This window comes from Simochromis diagramma, unplaced genomic scaffold (assembly GCF_900408965.1).
Source record: "Simochromis diagramma unplaced genomic scaffold, fSimDia1.1 OVJJ01000005.1, whole genome shotgun sequence".
Classification (NCBI taxonomy): domain Eukaryota; kingdom Metazoa; phylum Chordata; class Actinopteri; order Cichliformes; family Cichlidae; genus Simochromis; species Simochromis diagramma.
The window spans coordinates 958,182-976,029 of NW_024387097.1; the positions used below are offsets into that span (position 1 = coordinate 958,182).

At 42.0% G+C, this 17,848-nt stretch overlaps 2 protein-coding genes across 5 annotated transcripts in view; one reads left to right on the forward strand and one right to left on the reverse strand.

Annotated features, from left to right (window-relative positions):
* Nucleotides 1-6,163, forward strand: part of apba1a (amyloid beta (A4) precursor protein-binding, family A, member 1a) — a 29,784-nt gene extending 23,621 nt beyond the window's left edge. For 2 of the 3 annotated variants that reach the window (XM_040046550.1, XM_040046548.1), the window contains one exon: nucleotides 906-3,022. In XM_040046550.1, coding sequence (XP_039902484.1) covers nucleotides 906-977 — 72 coding nt within the window. In that variant the 3' untranslated portion in view covers nucleotides 978-3,022. Of the gene's footprint in view, nucleotides 1-905; nucleotides 3,023-5,801 lie in introns of those variants that run through there. The other variant, XR_005698012.1, reaches the window with a different exon arrangement.
* A 2,491-nt stretch (nucleotides 6,164-8,654) lies between these two features.
* Nucleotides 8,655-16,340, reverse strand: fxn (frataxin). Of its 2 annotated transcripts, XM_040046534.1 has the most exons (6): nucleotides 15,491-16,331; nucleotides 15,329-15,409; nucleotides 13,883-13,974; nucleotides 13,668-13,788; nucleotides 11,846-11,943; nucleotides 8,655-9,601 (listed from the first exon to the last, which is right to left on the reverse strand). In XM_040046534.1, exons 1-6 carry the CDS (start codon nucleotides 15,581-15,583, stop codon nucleotides 9,463-9,465), a joined length of 624 nt encoding a protein of 207 aa, XP_039902468.1. In that variant the 5' UTR covers nucleotides 15,584-16,331; the 3' UTR covers nucleotides 8,655-9,462. The 2 variants fall into 2 exon arrangements, with proteins under 2 accessions (XP_039902468.1, XP_039902469.1); XM_040046535.1 differs by lacking the exon at nucleotides 15,329-15,409 and having other exon boundaries at nucleotides 15,491-16,340.
* Between the last annotated feature and the right edge of the window lie 1,508 nt (nucleotides 16,341-17,848).

Genomic DNA, 17,848 nt, shown 5'->3' on the forward strand with positions numbered 1-17,848 from the left:
TGATGCCCAGGTCTGTCAGTTTCCTGATGAGTTGTGAGGGGTGGATTGTATTGAACGCTGAACTGAAGTCTATAAACAGCATTCTGGTGTAGGTGTTGTTGTTGACCAACTTATGGTGGGTTATGAGGTTGTTAATGAGGCCCATGTTGCTTTAATAGCAGCCTTCAGCTGGTCTGTATCGTTGGGTCAGGTGTTTCTCCTATTCCTTTTACTCCAAGACCCCATGTGGTCACGGTCAACAACAGTGCCATTTGACAGTAGCTTTAGGACACTGTGGGTGGGACTTTCATGTGCCTTTTTTACAACCTTGACTTCCAATTAAAATCCAAAATTTAATTTTATCTGAAAAGAGGACTTTGGACAATTGAACAACAGTCTTTGTGGGGTGGCTGTAGCTCAGGTGGTAGAGCAGGTCAGCTGCTAACTGGAAGGTTCGATCCCAGGCTCCACCAGCCAAATATCCTTGGGCAAGATATTAACCCCATGTTGCTCTCCGATGCATCCATCGGAACGTGAATGCGTATGAATGTTAGACAGTGAGCACTTAACAGTGTAGAATAAGTGCCTGTGTGAATGGGAAGTAATTGGGTGAATGAATTAGTTGTATAAAGCGCTTTGCTCAGAGTAGAAATGTGCTATATAAGAACCAGTCCATTTACCACTCCGTAGTCTGATGTTGTTTGTGGTCCACGAGTGGCTTGATGTCAGGATGTAGCCCCTTTTATTACTTCTGCACGGTTCTTGACAATCGTTTCAGGGCTTCAGGCATCTCTGATTCTTGGGCACCCTTTCCTACCCGAATTTCTATTACATACCATTATACCATTAGATATGTAATGATATAAATAAGAACCTTTATATCAGAATTCCATGATGATTACTTTGTTCTGTTCTGTCTGCCTTAGATTCATATGAAGACCATGCCTGCTGCTATGTATCGCCTGCTGACCGCCCAGGAGCAGCCTGTTTACATTTAACCCACAAACTGACCTCACAGATCAACTCCCTCAGCCCAGCCCGGACCTCATCCTGTATAGCTGATGAATTGTAGTGAGTTGTTAAGATTGTTCTGTTGCTCAAACTCATCTAGCTGCAACACAAAAACCAATATTATCCATGTGTATGTAGGCTTTTATTATTACAATAAAAAGATGTTCACACCAGATACATTTTCAGTACCTAGTCGTGCCCCAGAGTCTGCAGAGTTTCTTCATGGTTTACTGTTGATATTTTGAAACACAATATATAGTAACGTGTATTGCCGCTTAGTTCATGAAACTAAATCAGTTTCCTCATTGTTAAATTAGAGGAATGATGTTTGTTTTGCACAGTAAAAATCTTATTTCCAATCTTACACATGAGTCACATCCAGACACAGTTGTGGGCAAAAGTTTACATACTTTCATGACATTGTGGGTCACTAGATGCTTTTGGTAGCCATCAACAAACCTCTGGTGTAATTCCAGCTGAATATTTGATCACTCTTCTTGCCACAATTAGTCAAGTTCATTTAAATTGGTTGCTTTCCTGGCATGGACCCATGCTAGGCCCAAACATGCTGAGGAAAGCTATTCCAGAAGTAGATGAAACATTACTTGATGTTGTCTGTCTTGATGCTCAATCATCCAGCTAAAGAAATCCCAAAAAGTCTGGCCGCAGAGTTTTCAGTGGGAGAAACGTTTCGTCATCATCAGCTGACTTCTTCAGTCTCAGCTGACTGCAGGTTTCCAACCTTAGAAACAGGACATGTGCACAGTGACTGACACCAGCAGCACTGAATGAACACTGGGCTGGGAGGTCAGCTTATGATCAGTAGTATGCAAATTGCCATGACCGTTAATCAACAACCATTGATCAGTGGCCATGAGTACCATTCACAGAGTTGGGGAATGTCTGCCATCACAGCATTGTAAGATGGTGTGTAAATCTACAGTCCTTTGCGCTTTAGTGAGTTCCTTTAAATTTGTGAGTATTGATCAATCAGTCTGAATACTATTAATCTATAATCTATAATCAGCACAAGTTATTAAACATTATGTATAGAGAGTGAGAGAGCCTGCATGTACGTATACTTTTGACCCAGCATGGATGAGGGAAAATCCAAAACAAATTCAAACTTTTTCACCTCATTCTTATTTTTTTTAAACTTTAAAGGCCCAAAATAAATGTAACGTTCATGCACATGATGGCTGTATGTAAACCTCTGAACATACCTGTATCTGCTACTAGTACCCCGAGTTTCACCACAGGGCACTGCCGATGTCTAGTTACATTTTCTACACCAAACCCATGTATGAAAAAAACCTCGTTTATGTAGAATTAAGTTACGTAGGTTTCACTTTGTGGGCTCAGTCGTGTTTCTACTCTCAGCTCAGAATCACAGTATTTTGAGCAGATTATTCTTGTTTATTACCAGAATTTAGTGGTAAATTAACTCATTCCTATATAGCACTTTTCTACTTTATCCCAGCACTCACAGCGCTTTATACAACTTGCCTCATTCATCCATTTGTACAAGCACTTCTTTCTGGGGGTTGTGTTCGATCTAACAATCGCACACATTCATACTCGGTGGATTCCCCGGAGAGCAGCTCGGGGCTAGTATCTCGCCCAACGATATTCGGCAGACAGCCAGCGATTGAACCATGAACATTTCAATTAGTAGATGACCTGCACCACCTCCTGAGCTACAGCAACCCGAAATGATCCGTCATCACATTTTAAAATGAGGTAAATATAACCTCAGAGGAACAACAAACCATGACATGTTCCAACATCATTATTCACTTAATATAAATTCAGCCCAAACGCAGAAGCATGTGTGAAAAATTAACTACTGTTTCCTGTAGGAATTAAGTGGGTAAATACACCTATTTATCCTGCATGAGCATAATCAGTGATTATTGATTATCAGTAGATTTGATCACCTCTAGAAAAGGAAAAGTTTTAGCAGTTTGTGGATCTGGAGCACTCAGTTATCTAATATCTTCACTGCCATGGAGAAAAGACATCAGCAGTTACCTAAAAAGCAATTATTACCCATAAGGCTCATAAGAGCATTTCCAAACAGTTTCAAATCCATCATTCTACAGCGACAAAGACTTTTCACAAGTGGAAAACATTCATGGCAGTTTCCTGTCGTCGCGTCTCAGTGGATGTCTCAGCAAATTCATTCCAGCTCTTGCAATACTCAGAGCTACACTCAGACTCCACGTGCCTCAGTTAGCCACGTTAAATGTTGAAGTTCCACATAATACAGTAAGAAAAAACATGGAACAAGTATGGCATCTTTGCATTTGTTTCCGAGAAAAAGAGCCTAAAAAGAATATACCAGCATGGCTTAGCTTTGCAAAACTGCATCTGAACTAACTCGTTGGCTTCTTGTGCAGCAACAAGACCTGGGCACCTTGCAATCATTGAGTAAACTCCTCGGTATACCAAAGTATTCTAGAGTAAAATGTGACAAAGCAAATGTGAAGGTGTTGCAATGGCCCAGTCCCACCTCAAGCTGGGTGAAATGCTGTAGTGGACCTTAAGAGAGCTGTTCATAACCGACAAAGCATGGAAGCAGCTGTGTGAAGGACAACGAGACACCTGAGTGACTGATGACAAAAGATTACTAACGTCTTTGGTTGCTTAGGCAAAGCTCTAGACTAACTTTTTTTGCCACGGTTGCAAGGCGCACCAGCACCAACGTTAGGCGCACCCAAATTTTTCAACCGCATCGCTTAACACCGCAGTTTTACATGTGCACTTTTTGGGGGGAATTGCTGTCTATACAGACAACACTGATGTGTAAATGATTAACTAACAATCTTGTCAACACAAAGTTACTGAAAAAGTGCTTGTGTTTAAAGAGCGTTGACACTCTTTGGCAATATTGTAGACAATGTTAAACTTAATCATCACATCGGCTCCTCTGACGACCTGTTTGCTGCTGAAAGGCAGCGGGGGGAGGGGACACTTTTATCGCAGCATATAATGTGTTTCTGGATACACTGCTGCTTTTTCAGAATTCAGGGGCTGATGGCTCCGTGTCAGAGCTGGCTATGAATTTCAGACGGATCAGGCCTTAACTTAACAAATAAGTTATCAATAGTTCTTTTCATCTTTCCTCATTACTGACAGCTACATCCGCTTCTGTCGGGCCTAGGCTGCTCACTGGGGCTGCGTATCGTCACTGATTTCTGTAATCCATTCGATTCGATTCAGTTTTGCCTCAAATAGTCAGAAATATTATAATTCTGATGATTTATCAGTACTGACACTGTGAGACTTCATCAGAGGTGTGAACATCACAGCAGAGGCCTTTGTGTCAAAGTAACTGAGAATAAAACAGAAAACGAAGGAGATTTTCCAGGCCTGGCTTTTTATAGCAGATAACCTTAAAAATATTCTGCAATTTTGCATAATTTTAAAAAGTATAAATTTCTTCAGTATTGAACAGCAGAAATGAGTCTTTCTTGTCCGAGGACATTTAATTAACAAAAAAGAAAAAGACAACGGTAGACTGGTGGGTGATAAACAGAGATTTGAGACGGGAAACTGTTCCTGAAGTACAGAGAGAGAGCTGTGTGATTTTATTGTGCTGGAAGCAAAACAGCAAAAGTCAGAGGGAATTAATGACGACATTTATCAAATGTGAAACATAGTTTGCTGCTTCTTTTGCTGCTGGTTCAGTGAATTTTGGTTGGAGAGAAATAAAACCTGCAGCATCAGAATCGAGCACAAAAAGACGTAAACACAGAGCAGACCCGACGCATCAGAGTCGGTGAGCTGCCGGCTTTCAGCCCCGACGGCGTGTCCGTGTTCGGGCCGTCGGGTGAGAAAGCTGATTCTGATGCGTGGGGTCCACGCTGTGTTTACGTCTTTGTGTGGAGTCCGTTACCTGCTCTCATTTACTGTTTGGTGGTTGTTGAAATAGTTTTGAGAGCTTTAACCTGAGATTCTGGCGTTTCGACATTTATATTTAAAAGTCGATTCAGGATTTAATGAATCGATATCGCTTTATTCAAACTACTCACCTCTCTATCTGCCTGCACTTTCAAATACACACAAAAGGACCACGGCCAATCACAGAGGTCCCGCCCCTGACCATCTCTGATTGGGACACACGATAGGGGCACGATGTGTGTCAGCTGATGACCACACGGAGACTCAGAGTTGCGGACACACTCTAGAGCGCTGCTTAGGTCGTTCTACAAGCTCGAGTACACTTAACTTTTTACACATTGCTTCTGCATTTTGATTTTTATTAAATAAATCAATTTAAATTAATATGAGGTTATGTTTCTTTATAGTGATGACAGTCAATCTATGTCAAGCTTTTTCCCTAAGATGCATTTTATGCAAATACATTGTATAAATTGCATCTGTATTAATTATCATGAGATAATGAATGCAGGTAATATCTGTGGGCAGATATTACCTTATGTCTTACCCTGTTACCCTTGAAATTTCATTTTGGCTTTTATATCAAACAGTCAGCAATGTACAAAGACGTCTGTATAACGTAACCCACAAATGTGATGACTGTGGCTGTGTGTGAATGTACAAGCAGCAGCAGGATGTACAACTGTCTGTTTTTGGTTTGAGGGGACTCTGCATTGCCTAAAGAATGTACACTATACCTTGCTTGTACAAAAACAATAAAGAAGCTCAAATATTCTACTATTCAAAATATAAATATGAATAAAGAATTCTAGCCTCTGCCGTTTTGTGATAAGTGAAATAAACAACACTTCTTGCAGCCTCTCTATACACCTGATTGATCACCATCCCAATCACAATGTTTCCATCAGATATCTCGGCTAAGGCTGACCAGTCTCCTGTTCCCAACGAGCTCCACCATGCTTCAGCTAAATCTGTCATGTGCAGACCCTTCAGCTGCTCACTAGGTTTGTCTTTAAAATGAACCAAATATATTTATTTATTTATCATTTTGGAGTGCTGTCTTTTGCTACACTGCTCGGGGTCATCAACACAGCACACTGGCTGTGCTCTTCGCTCCTTAGAGGGCTCTACAGTAAAGCTGCAGGGACACATCACACCCGTATATCACCTGTTCCTGCTGTTATCCTAAGGGAGGGGTTACGAGACAGTAAACAAACAAACAGCACATATACAAGGTTTGTTTTTATTATAGGCAATAAATGAAAACACCTCTCTGCCTTTAATTGTTAGTTATTATTAATCTCTGGCTCTCTTCCACAGCGTGTCTTTGTCCTGTCTTCCTCCCCTAACTCCAGCCAATCACAGCAGATGGCTCCGCCCCTCCTTTAGCCTGGGTCTGTTGGAGGTTTCTTCCTGTAAAAAGGGAGTTTTTCCTTCCCACTGTCGCCAAAGTGCTTGCTCATTGGGGGTCACTTGATTGTTGGGTTTTTCTCTGCATGTATTATTCTAGGGTCGACCTTACAATATAAAGCTCTTTGAGGCGACTGTTGTTGTGATTTGGCGCTGTGTAAATAAATAAATTGAATTGAACAGGGAACAGTACGCCTGCCTTCACAAACCTGTGAGGCAAGCTGTGCAGTCTCTAACCTGTACAATCAGCACACAAGCACAGATGTGTCTATATTGCCAAACATATTAACTTACCCATACAAATCACTGATTTCAGGTGTTCCAATCATTCCATGCCCGCATGTATGTGACTGGATGTTCATATGTAATGGAATTTTCTATGTCACGTGGAAAATAAGACAAATGTAATGAAGTGGTTTTTCATGAAGTAATTTGTGCCTTAGTTAAAAGTGGGTAAGGTGAGAGGATAGGGTGTGGCTAGATATCAGGTGATTCTGTATAAATGATGATGATTGGATGTCCAGATAGGAGGTGAGAGAGAGGGAGGCAGATGTGCAAAAGAGTATAAAAGAGAAATATTCAGAATATTCTGGTTGTTTTTTTCTGTAGTTCTTTCAATGAGCTGAAGACATCATCTTAAGACATCTTGAGGGTTATAAATCCAAGAGGATTTGCATTTTGAACACAGAGATAAGTGTGTCGGTGGCCAAGGCATGCTGGATGGACAGGAACTGGCAACTCAGGGGTAAGACGCTTGTCACTGCGGTTTGCACATGGCAGATATAGCAAGAGCCTGACACCACTGTGCTAGAAGGGTTTGCTGCTGCTTGCAGTGATAGAAGCTGAGAAACTGGCCGTTCGGTAGTAGGGACGCTAGATGCTGCATGCAAATAGGGGATGAAGGAAAACCTGGCAACCCGGTGCCTTTTAATTAATTTGTCTATGCCAGGGGTCGTCAACCCTAGGCACGCATGCCACAGCTGGCACGCGAAGGGTTAACTGATGGCACAACCATAGCTGGACTGGCCGTCGGGCGTACAGGGCATTTGCTCGGTGGGCCGATGGTGATTTTTAGTTTTTATGGGCTGATGAATTATTATTATTTATTTATTTATTGTAACGGTATAAGCAATGAAAGGTGTTTATACACTCACAGGAGTCCTCAGGTAGCCTCTGAATGCTGGACACTGGGAGACCTGTGTCTCTGAGTGGGAGACCAGAGATCACATTAACATGTGTCTCTGTATTAACAAACATGCCAGTTTATTTTTCTTGTCATTGTTTTGAGGAGACCATAAATAGCATTTGCATTTTCTGTTGTTCAGCTCATTTGCTGTTATGAGTTCTTGTTATGGATAAAAAGTGTTTTGTTTCCAGATAGCTGATAACTATTCGCTGACAGCTGCCAACATCTGCAAACACATAATCCTATAGGGTTGTTCTATAAAGTGTGTAACTGTTCATGTAGAGCGTTATTACATTTATTGCTAATGCAATCATATGGCACACTGACTTCTGAGGAAATTTTAGATGCACTCGTCATCAGAAAGGTTGCCGACCCCTGATATAGATCATAATCAAACGTTAAAATATTACACAAAATGTCATCAAACATCATTCATGCTGCAGTTCTGCAGAAACCTCTGAAACAACAAGTGAAACATATTCATGAACTTGGGCTGCGTCCACACTGGCCCGGACAGATACGAAAACGGCATTTTCGTCTGAAAACGCTCCGCGTCCACACTAGTGTTTTCAGTTGTTTTCACAGAGTTGTGCGTCCACATTGAAACGGCCAGAAAACGCTTGTGTTCCAGTCCTGCGCATGCGTGAAACGCAAGAAGATTCGACCTGCCTCATTTCTGTCTGCCGCTTATTTACTTTCCTGAGATTTTTAAATGGACTAACAATGAGGTGGAGTTGTTGCTGCGAGTAACACAAAAGTACAAAGTTGCAAAAGCGAGTGAGAATTAAAGAATTTGAAGAAAAGCTCTCTGGAGCGCGTACACACTGATATTAATCTTTAATAGGGCTGTCAGACAAAACAACTGCTGTATAATGCCCTCCGCTATCTTTGTTTAATTGGTCACATGACTGCATCACATGACTAACATGCGTCTCCGTCTCCGAAAGTCTCCGTTTTCACCGTCCACACTGCAACGCTAAAGCACCGTCTTCAAATGTATTCGTTTTTGAGAGCGTTTTCCAAACGCTGCGTTTTCGGGGAAAACACCGTCTCAGTGTGGACGGGAGGCCAAAACGGAGAGAAAACGATGCGTTTAGAAACTCCAGATGCTTTTCAGATGACCTGGATGACTGAGACTCTACAAAGACATGTTCACAGACAGAAGTGACAGGTAAAGCATTTAATTACTTTCATTGAAAAACTCAGAGAATTGGATTCCAGTGGCCACACTGACCACAACTACTGAACTCTTACAAGACTTCAAATGATGGACATCTCTGAGCTTAATCTGATGCTGTGGTGTCTAAATAACTGAACTATGATCTCTGCAGTAATCTAATGTACACTCACTGGTCACTTTATCAGTTAAACCTTAGCAGTACACTAGTTTTCTGTGGCACAGATTCAACAAGGTGTGGGAAACACGTGAAGTCTACACTCTCCACTGACCTGTAGCATCAACAAGCCCCAGGGAGAAAATCCCAGAAGAACAGCAGTTTCTCAAATATTCATACAAACTGATCTGGTACCACGAACCAGGCCGTGTTTAAAAGGTAATTAAATCACCTTTCTTCCCCATTCTGATTCTGGATTTCAGCAGGGCATATTAATACCTAAATGAGTTGCTGCTATGCAACTGCACGATTAGATATTCTGTGAAAAAGCAGTTGAATACCTAATAAAGTGGCCAGTTAGTGTGAATTCTGCTACTGAGAAGTTGGTCTTTGAAAACATCAGTTACCCAGATGCCAAGTTTAGAGGCTGATCAAATAAACAGTTAACTCCAATATTTCTTCACGACTGGTGAAGAAGCTCAATGTGATGACGTCATTCAGCTGAAGAATGAAGAATGCAACAGAAACAGCATTTCATACAGAACTTCATTATTTACTTTGACAGATGGTGTGTATGCTGCACAGAAATTCAGATGTGAGTCACTGAGTCTGTGAATACTCCAAGCATTTAACAGGGTTTTAGGAATAGGGCAGGCCACACAGGTCAATGTTCTTATTAAAGATAATGGAAAACTCCTTAGAAAGCAGCTGGTGAAGGCTGATGCCGTCATGAGTATATACCCAGCGTTCACCTGTCCAGCCGTAGCGCTTGGGTCCGCTGTAAGCACAAGAGAAGAAAGGAAGAGGGAAGTAACATTACTCTATACTGACTTATAACAGATTCTTATTACACCAGTTTGTCAACAGAGAAATATAAATATAAATTTTGTCTGGCTGAGGGGGGAACGCTGGCTGACTCTGGAGTTCGAGTCTCCGGAGGGAAAATCCTGGCGGTTTGAGGCTTGTGTTGGGTACGGTCCATCACAAGAACATTGGCTCGTGCGCGCTGTTGGGGAGAAGCCGGCCCAGACCTGTGTTCGGTCCAAGTACGTCACAGGACAGCTGTTCGGGTACACTGTTGGAGTCCATTTAGTCGGAGGGTTAATACAATGCGAGCAAAAATGGAAAATAGCTGAATCCATGTTCTCGGTTTTGATGTATGCAGAGACAGAACAATAGAATATCAAGTCGGGATGTAATTTTGTTCTGATGTTGAAAAGGAGTAAGATTGCATCTCTAACAGTTACACTAACAATGCTTATCTTCTGACTTTTAAGGTCTCAACAATGTATTACAATGATCACTTAAATGCATTTAGTATTGAGGATGGATTGGATGCCTTCACACTCACCTGTGTAGATGATCTGGTGTACTATAGACTTTACAATAGGCAATTTTCAAATGACACTGTTGACTAAATATACAAAATATGGGACAATGTACAAGTTACACCAGTAAACAAACTGGATGATTTACTGTTTGAATACATCTTTGTAAATTAATCTCTTACATTTTTAATGGGTGTTTGTCATTGATGGCTGTGGTGGGTACAGTGGTTGTAAATACGTTTAATTGCAGTAGTAGAGATGTCAGAGATGAATGCGAGTTCATTGTTATCTGGCAGTGACGACGCTAGTGTTAGAAAATCAGTGCTGTTCAGTGTTACATTAAACACCAGGTTTAGTGTAAAGTACTACCAACACTATTCAGTGCTAATCTTTTAACACTTAAAACTAGGGCTGTGCGATATGACCGAACTCTCATATCCCGATATAAGACATCTATCGTCCCGACAACGATATTTATCACAAAAATTTACATTTTCTGTCGATTCTGTGAATCTCGGGCAGCTGAACTTGCGTGAAGTGTTTCCAGCTGGGCGTCGTGTAGCTGGAGTCGAGTGCTACGTAAGTTGAAACCGTAAACACTCTGCATACTATTTCACGTGATTCAGTTTATTTTGAAAATCTCAACAGGCTCTTCAGCTTTATTGTGAAAGGTCCATGTGGAAAATAAACAAGCGGACAGCGTCGTTGTTGCTAACGACAACGCGTAAAAACAGTCCTTTGTCCGTCTGTAGTGTGGTTTTTTAAATATAAGAGAAAGGGAGAACTTTAAGAAACTCTACAGTGACCATCAAAATGATGATAAAAAGTTTATTTTGCGACACCAAGAAACAAACGACAGACGTTTTTATATCGTCATCCGATATATCTCGTTATATCGAACAGCCCTACACACAGTGTAGAATATTGTTGACACTGCTCAGTGTTAGTGTCATAAACACTAGGTCAGTGTTAAAAATATAACATGTTGAAAAGCGCTCATTTAAAACTCAAGTGTGGACACATACAGACACGTTTCTAGTGTTAACTTTAACACTCAGTGTCAATTTCACAGTGGGCATTTTGCTGTGTAGAGGAAGAGAGGTCGGCACTATTGGCTGATGTGCAAGAGAGCTACAACTAACAGGTGGTGACGGAGAAAATGGAAAGGACTTTTGCTTATAGGTGGCGTGATTGTGCAAGAGGCAGGGGCGGGGTTATTTAAGGTCAAAGGTAATTCTGTTCAGCTGCTGCTGATGAGAAGGGCCAAACGGTTTCTACTGTGCTTAATGTAGTTACCTGTTGTGTTTGTGTGAATGGAAATGTCAGGAAAACCAGACATTGCAAAGGAAATAAATGACACATGAATGTGGTGAACTGTGAGTGCACGTACTAACAAACAACTAGCAACCAGAGCGTCAAAACACAGGATTTAATCGCCACAATAATGAAATATTTGCATGTCTGCGTTAATCAATCAAGCGATTTATTACTTATTAGATCAAAGCTGACCAGATTGGTTATGTTGGTAACACATAAGTCACTTATTGGCATCTTAATAATCATTTAGAATTATAAAAACAAAACTCAGCTGAGTGGAAAATGTTGACAGAACTGTGTTAAGTAAACTGAACAGAGACATTGTTGGGTTCCAGTTACTCATATTACCATGAAGCGATACAAAGCTCGAGTCTCACCTGGTAGGAGAAGAAAGCCAGATTTGTTTGTTTGGCGCCTGTTTGTTGATCACATAGGTGCCGTGGTCTCCACCCAGCTTCACTGTCAGAACACCACTCTGTCAAACAAGAAACAGAAGAGAACGGTTCTGCTTTCATCCGTTAACAAAGCAATTTTGACCAAACATCTACATGGAATATAACTAATCTTAATTTTATTTAACATGTATGTAAAGTTTATCGCAATAAACGTAAATTGTTTCAATCCCTTTCTGTTTGATTTTGGTGACTATGACTGAAAAGCTGTTTTTGCCCTTAAAATGACTGTAGCAATTTACCCGATGTGCTATCAACGCCTGGGTTTAGACAGAGATACAACGATGTATCGTCTGCATTACAGCAATAAGAAATGCTGTGTTTTCTGAGAAATGAAGCCTGATGGGAGCAAGTAAAGGGAGAATAAAACAGGAACTCCACAAGCGAGTGTAGCAGGGTAACACGTGTTACCCAGCATCTCAGAGTATGTTCTGCTCTCTAAGAGGCAAACCATCTTACAGCAGGGCCTCGAATGCAGACGCACGTCTTCAAATGGTTTAATAGGATTGTGTGATCAACTGTGTCAAACGCTGCACTCGGGTCTAGAAGAATTAAAGCAGCTGAAAGCATTGAGCACCTTCAGTAGAGCAGACTGTGTTGCTCTGAAGCCAGACTGAATGTATCCAGAATAGTAGCTGAAAATGACAGAACTGACGGGTCCAAACCAGCAGCTGGTTTAGAAGAGGAGCAGTTCCATTTCAGACGCTGCTGCTAACAAAGGATGTTCGAAACGTGATGACGACTGTCTTCTCTGAGAAATGGTGTAGGTAACACTTTCACAGGGCAAGTGTCACGTGCATTACTATATCAGTAAGATGGGATAATGAGACTGGTTTGAAGTAGGTGAGAAAGGAGGAACACGTAGGTGGTTCTGAAGGCTGTGGGGACGGGAGCAGAAGACGTTCTCTGATAGGATTCATTTCTCCAGTGAAGAACCTTTGAAAATCCTCACAGGTGTGTGCGGCGGTCTCAGACGTGGCTGTAACGGTGGGATGCAGGACAGAGCTGATTGTGTTGGACAGGACTTTAGGATTCCCAGACTTCTTTGTAATAAAATTGATTTACTCGTTCTGCCTGATAGTTATTCAGACAATCTCTAAACACAACGCTGAGCTTTCTTCCATTTTCTTTCTGTTTGACAGCACGAGGGACTTTATTTACCCAAGGCTGAGTTTCTAATTGATGCAGTCTGTGCATTGTTGGTACAAGCTGAACTAAAGCATGCAAGCAGCTCATCACGGTTACAGCCACAAGGAGAAGTTTCATTCAAAGGTGGTTAAAGGAGATTTCAGACGTCATAGGCTGCAGAAAAGAGGCGGTGAGGGTTTGTTTAGGAGATGAGTGAGGGATGGGGATATCAAACATTATGATTAGATGGACACATCAATCACCTCAAAGATGACAAGATGGGGGTTCTTAACCTTTTTTACCTCGGGGCCCAAGCTTTCCACTACAAGGTGGCCCCGGGGCCTCATTCAGATATTAACACTATACTGAATAAACTGGTGTTGCTTTTGGTTTGATTTATATTTAATAACTCAATCAAATCTACTTCATTTTAACAGCTAAAACCTTGTCAAATAAATATGGTACAATACAATAGTGGTTTGTGGCAGCCTTCGTGTAATTGTATGTTCATCATTTAGTTTCTGTAAATAAGCATTTAGATCATTCTGCCATCATTTATTACAGCTACCATTAAAGTTCACTTCACAGTTAGCAACCTTTACAACATCCATAGACTTACAGAGAAGAGAACATCATAGTCGGCCCCAGTAAAAGCTTCATCTGTGAGGTCTTCAAAGTAATCAGCCAGAGCGTCCAATGTCTCATCGGCCAGCTTCTCATATGCTGCCGCAGACAGTTCACTTTTGGAGAATGACACAAAGTTATAAATGAGTTCAAGTAGTCAAAGCTTAAGCAATGCTTAAGGAGAAAAACCAAAACCAAAGTATTGGTTACCTTACATGCACGAGGGTGACTTTTTTCTGGCTCTGTGAATTCAGGTAGATGGTTTTGCTCCACCTGCAGCCATTAATTCTGCTCCCGAACCACTGAAACAGAAAAACACCAACAAACTTGTTTAATTACTCTTCTCCTTTATGCTCAGCTGGTTTCTGACATGTATGCACCTTATAGAGTATTTATGGCCAACTTTGAAAGTTATAGTTTGTTTTCCCATTTGAAGACAGATGATGAAATCACTCGATGTGAAACATTTGTGACGCGTACTTTATCCTTAATAAAGTGTTGAATTTGGAGGTGCAAGGCACTCCCTGATTTTGGACTGAGACATAAGCTAATTCTAACCGTAAACTTTGTTTACTTCTTCAAAGGTTCTGTGGGCCCTTCTATGAACTCTGAGCATCAGGTCTTTCCATAGGTTTTCCAGTTGGATTCGGGTCAGGTGATTGGCTGAGCCATTCTCGCCGCCTGTGGCAGAGTTCAACTTTGGTGTCATCTTTCCAGAATATATTCTCCCAGTATTTCACAGGCTTGTTCCAAACAGATGCAACACACTCATGCAATAAAGAGGATGTTTATTGTATTACAACATTACTCATTTAAGCTGAATTTTCCATTAATATGATTTATAGCAGGGGTGTCCAAACTCCGGCCCGCGGTCCATTTTTAATTGGCCCGCAAGTAATTTCATAAATAGAATAGAATAAGGCCGCACTTCAACTTTTGCCTGAGTGTATTGCACTTCTTAGTTTTAACACCAGGGGGAGCTGCTGTTGATCAAGTCAGTTGCTCCACCAAAAACGACAATCACAGAAGAAATGTTCCCCAAGTTACTAAACAGGTCAGAACCAAAGAAGCGAAAAGCAGAAAAGTGAGTGCAGACATTTTCAGACACGGTGGGAGAGTGAATGTTTCTTCAAAGAACTCAAGGGGACGCGTGTCTGTTTGATCTGCACCGAGACTGTGGCAGTTATGAAAGAGGATAATGTACGACGTCATTATGAAACCAAACATCAGGCCTGTGCATCCGACACTGGTGCTGAGCCAGAGCAGAAATGAAAGCTCTGCTGCAGGTCCAGGAAAAGGCTCCGATAGCCGCTACACCATCAAACAGTCAATATCTGTAATAATATTCAACTATAGAAGTAATAATATTTGAACAACTCCTCAGTCAGGACGGAGAGCAGAACAGTGAGGACGGAGAGTTTAAACAGGCCTAAATTTGATACAGTTCATATTGATTTGTCACATAGTGAGTGTGTGTGTGTGTGTGTGTGTGTGTGTGTGTGTGTGTGTGTGTGTGTGTGTGTGTCGTCTCTGTAAGAACCAGACCAAACATTTGTAGATAAACTGGAGATGGTCGAGAAGCTCGGTGACAACTACAACCCGTCATTAAGTATGTTCAGTTTAAACTAATCACCAGCGAGTAAAAGCTGAACTTACGCTGTGTGACGGCCGGCAGGGGGGATGCAGCGTGCGGTTAATGAACGGACGAAGCCCCGGGAGGTGAGATAATCTCCAGAACTACAGTGGACATAAAGGTCACTGTGAGTGTGGCTCGTATCTACCATTAGCATCATGTTCAGCCATGGACGCAGCTCGTACCTGGTTCCACAGATGCTTCTTCCTCTGCTGCGTCAGCAGGTTGAGCTGACACACGCGTGAGTAAATCCGCGGTGTCTTACAGAGCAGACGCATGGTGACGGTCCCGATAAACAGTCCCGGTGTGTTGACAGCCAACGCTGCTTCTTCCTCGTCTGCGGCTTTCTTTCTTTTTCGTCATTTGTTGGCGGTTGGCAAACAGCAAAATGGTGTATTACCGCCCCCTGCCGGTGTGGAGAATGAGTTCGTCTTAAACTAAATATGGCCTGATAATACTCGAGTCCATCTCCACTTCCATATCACCGAGCTTCTGGATCAGCTGTCTTCTTTCAGCATCATATTTCTGACAGTAAAACATGTTTTCCTCCCAATACTTTTGACATCTTTCTTCTATTTTCTGCTGTGTTCTGCTCTTAATCTCTGTCCTGCTAACACTGATAACCAATCCACTGATACCCATGGTACCCATAAGGTGGTGACTCTAAGCTCCATGTCGTTGACTCTGTACAGTGTTTGCTGAATCTCTATCAGAATGTCTGACCTGCTGTCTGAGTCACTGTCTTGTAAACTAGCCAATGATGAGTGTGAACATATCACTGATCTTACTGGTCTTGCGTCTTCAGTCCACTGGACAGCTGACAGAACTGAAACTGTCACTGATCCTTTTCTTACTTTGACATGAAACTCAGGAACAATAAATATATCCCGCTTTGCTCGCCTGTCTTCTTTGATGCATCTGTGTGGATTTTGACATAACTGTAACACCGCTCTATATATGCCTGCACTGTATGTGCGTTTAAAATAAAAGCCCTGTTCCTACAGCATCAGAGAGCACTCAGGACCTTCTTACTGTGAGGCAACAGTGCTGATCACCACACCACCGCGTTGCCATAATTGTATCATATTCATAAAAACTATGGCTGTCATAACCTTTAGTTACTTTCCCATCATAAATCAGGGTTCGACATAAGGTGCATCACATCCCTCCTCCCTGCATCAGTCCTGCAGGGTCCTGCAGTCCTGTGGTCCCCGGCTGTCGGGACCCTGCAGGATCTCGTCACACTTTAGTGTCTGATGTACATGATTTAAGAATCCTCTTTTGCACACTCTCAGTCTTACTTACTCATTGTTGTATTTAACTTTTATCACTACATCATGTTATAAGGCCTTCAGTATGGGTTAGTACCTCTAACTTCACACCCCCTGAACACATTTTGTCACCTTATGACCACAAACTTTACATCATACTTTGTAATATTGATCCATGGGGTCAATACTACTTTGTTGTAAAACAGCTCAGTCAGATTGGATGTGGAGCGTCTGTGAACAGCAGTTTTCGAGTCTTGCCACAGATGTTCGGTGTGATTTAGACCCAGTCACGTGGATATTCTTTGATATAAACCATTACATTGGAGCTCTAACGTATGTTTAGGGTCATTGTCTGCTGGAAGGTCAATCTCCACCCCAAGCTCAAGTCCTTTGCAGCCTCCAACAGGTTTTCTGCCACGTGTTTAGCTCCATCCAACTTGATTATCTAATTAGGTGACTTCTAAAGGCAACTGATATCACTGGGTTTTGTTTAGGGGTATCAGAGCACAGGGGGCTGAATACACAACACAATTTTCAGATTTTCATCTGCTTAAATTACTTAAGGGATCCAGAAAATGGAGCTCTCAGAAATGAGGAAAAGAAACAGACCAATGAGGAGGCTCGTGGATGCAGTGATGAAGGGCATGCAGTGGGTGAGGAACAGGGTGATGACCCTCTGTGGGCGACCCTACAGAGAGCAGCTGAAAGAAGAAGAAACAACAGGCCAACTGACTGACCTCCACCACCAGCACCATGAGCGATGTGTGATGGGGTTTGTCATGGTCCTGAGTCTTTGGGGCTGGGGAGGTGTTGCTGTTCTGGTTCTCTGTACGGGTTTGGTCCTGACTTCATCTGAGTCCACTGATTCCCAGCCCGGGTCTCTCTGCTGTTTCCCTGTTTTATTTTGATAGTCTCCTCTGTAATTTTAATCTGTGATTTTGCTTCCTTTGATCTGGATTAGTGTCAGCTGTGGGCTGTTCCCTTTGTTGTCTGTTGTGAGCTCCCTCGTGGTGCGTGACCTTCTGTCAGCCTGTAACTCAGCTTCGTTCCAGTTTTGTTGCTTTGCCATTTCCAGCACATAAAGCTGTGGTTAAGCTTCTGTGTGATGATTTCTTCTGTGGGATCCACACATGTCTGCAGCAGCAATGCTAATGTTGCTGTCACGTGTGCGATTATGGTCAAAGGCAGTCAGCTACTGTTGCATTACCACACATGTGCTTTTACTTTTGTGCAGTATTGTAGTGTTTGTGTCAGGATGTGGACACGTTTTTA

Excerpts from the sequence above, each read along its gene's own strand:
- fxn (XM_040046534.1), bottom strand. The coding sequence starts at position 15,583 with ATGCGTCTGCTCTGTAAGACACCGCGGATTTACTCACGCGTGTGTCAG. Across the intron at positions 13,975-15,328 it reads CCTGCCGGCCGTCACACAGC|TGGTTCGGGAGCAGAATTAA; the intron begins GTAAGTTCAGCT and ends TTTCTGTTTCAG. Across the intron at positions 13,789-13,882 it reads GTCACCCTCGTGCATGTAAG|TGAACTGTCTGCGGCAGCAT; the intron begins GTAACCAATACT and ends ATTCTCCAAAAG.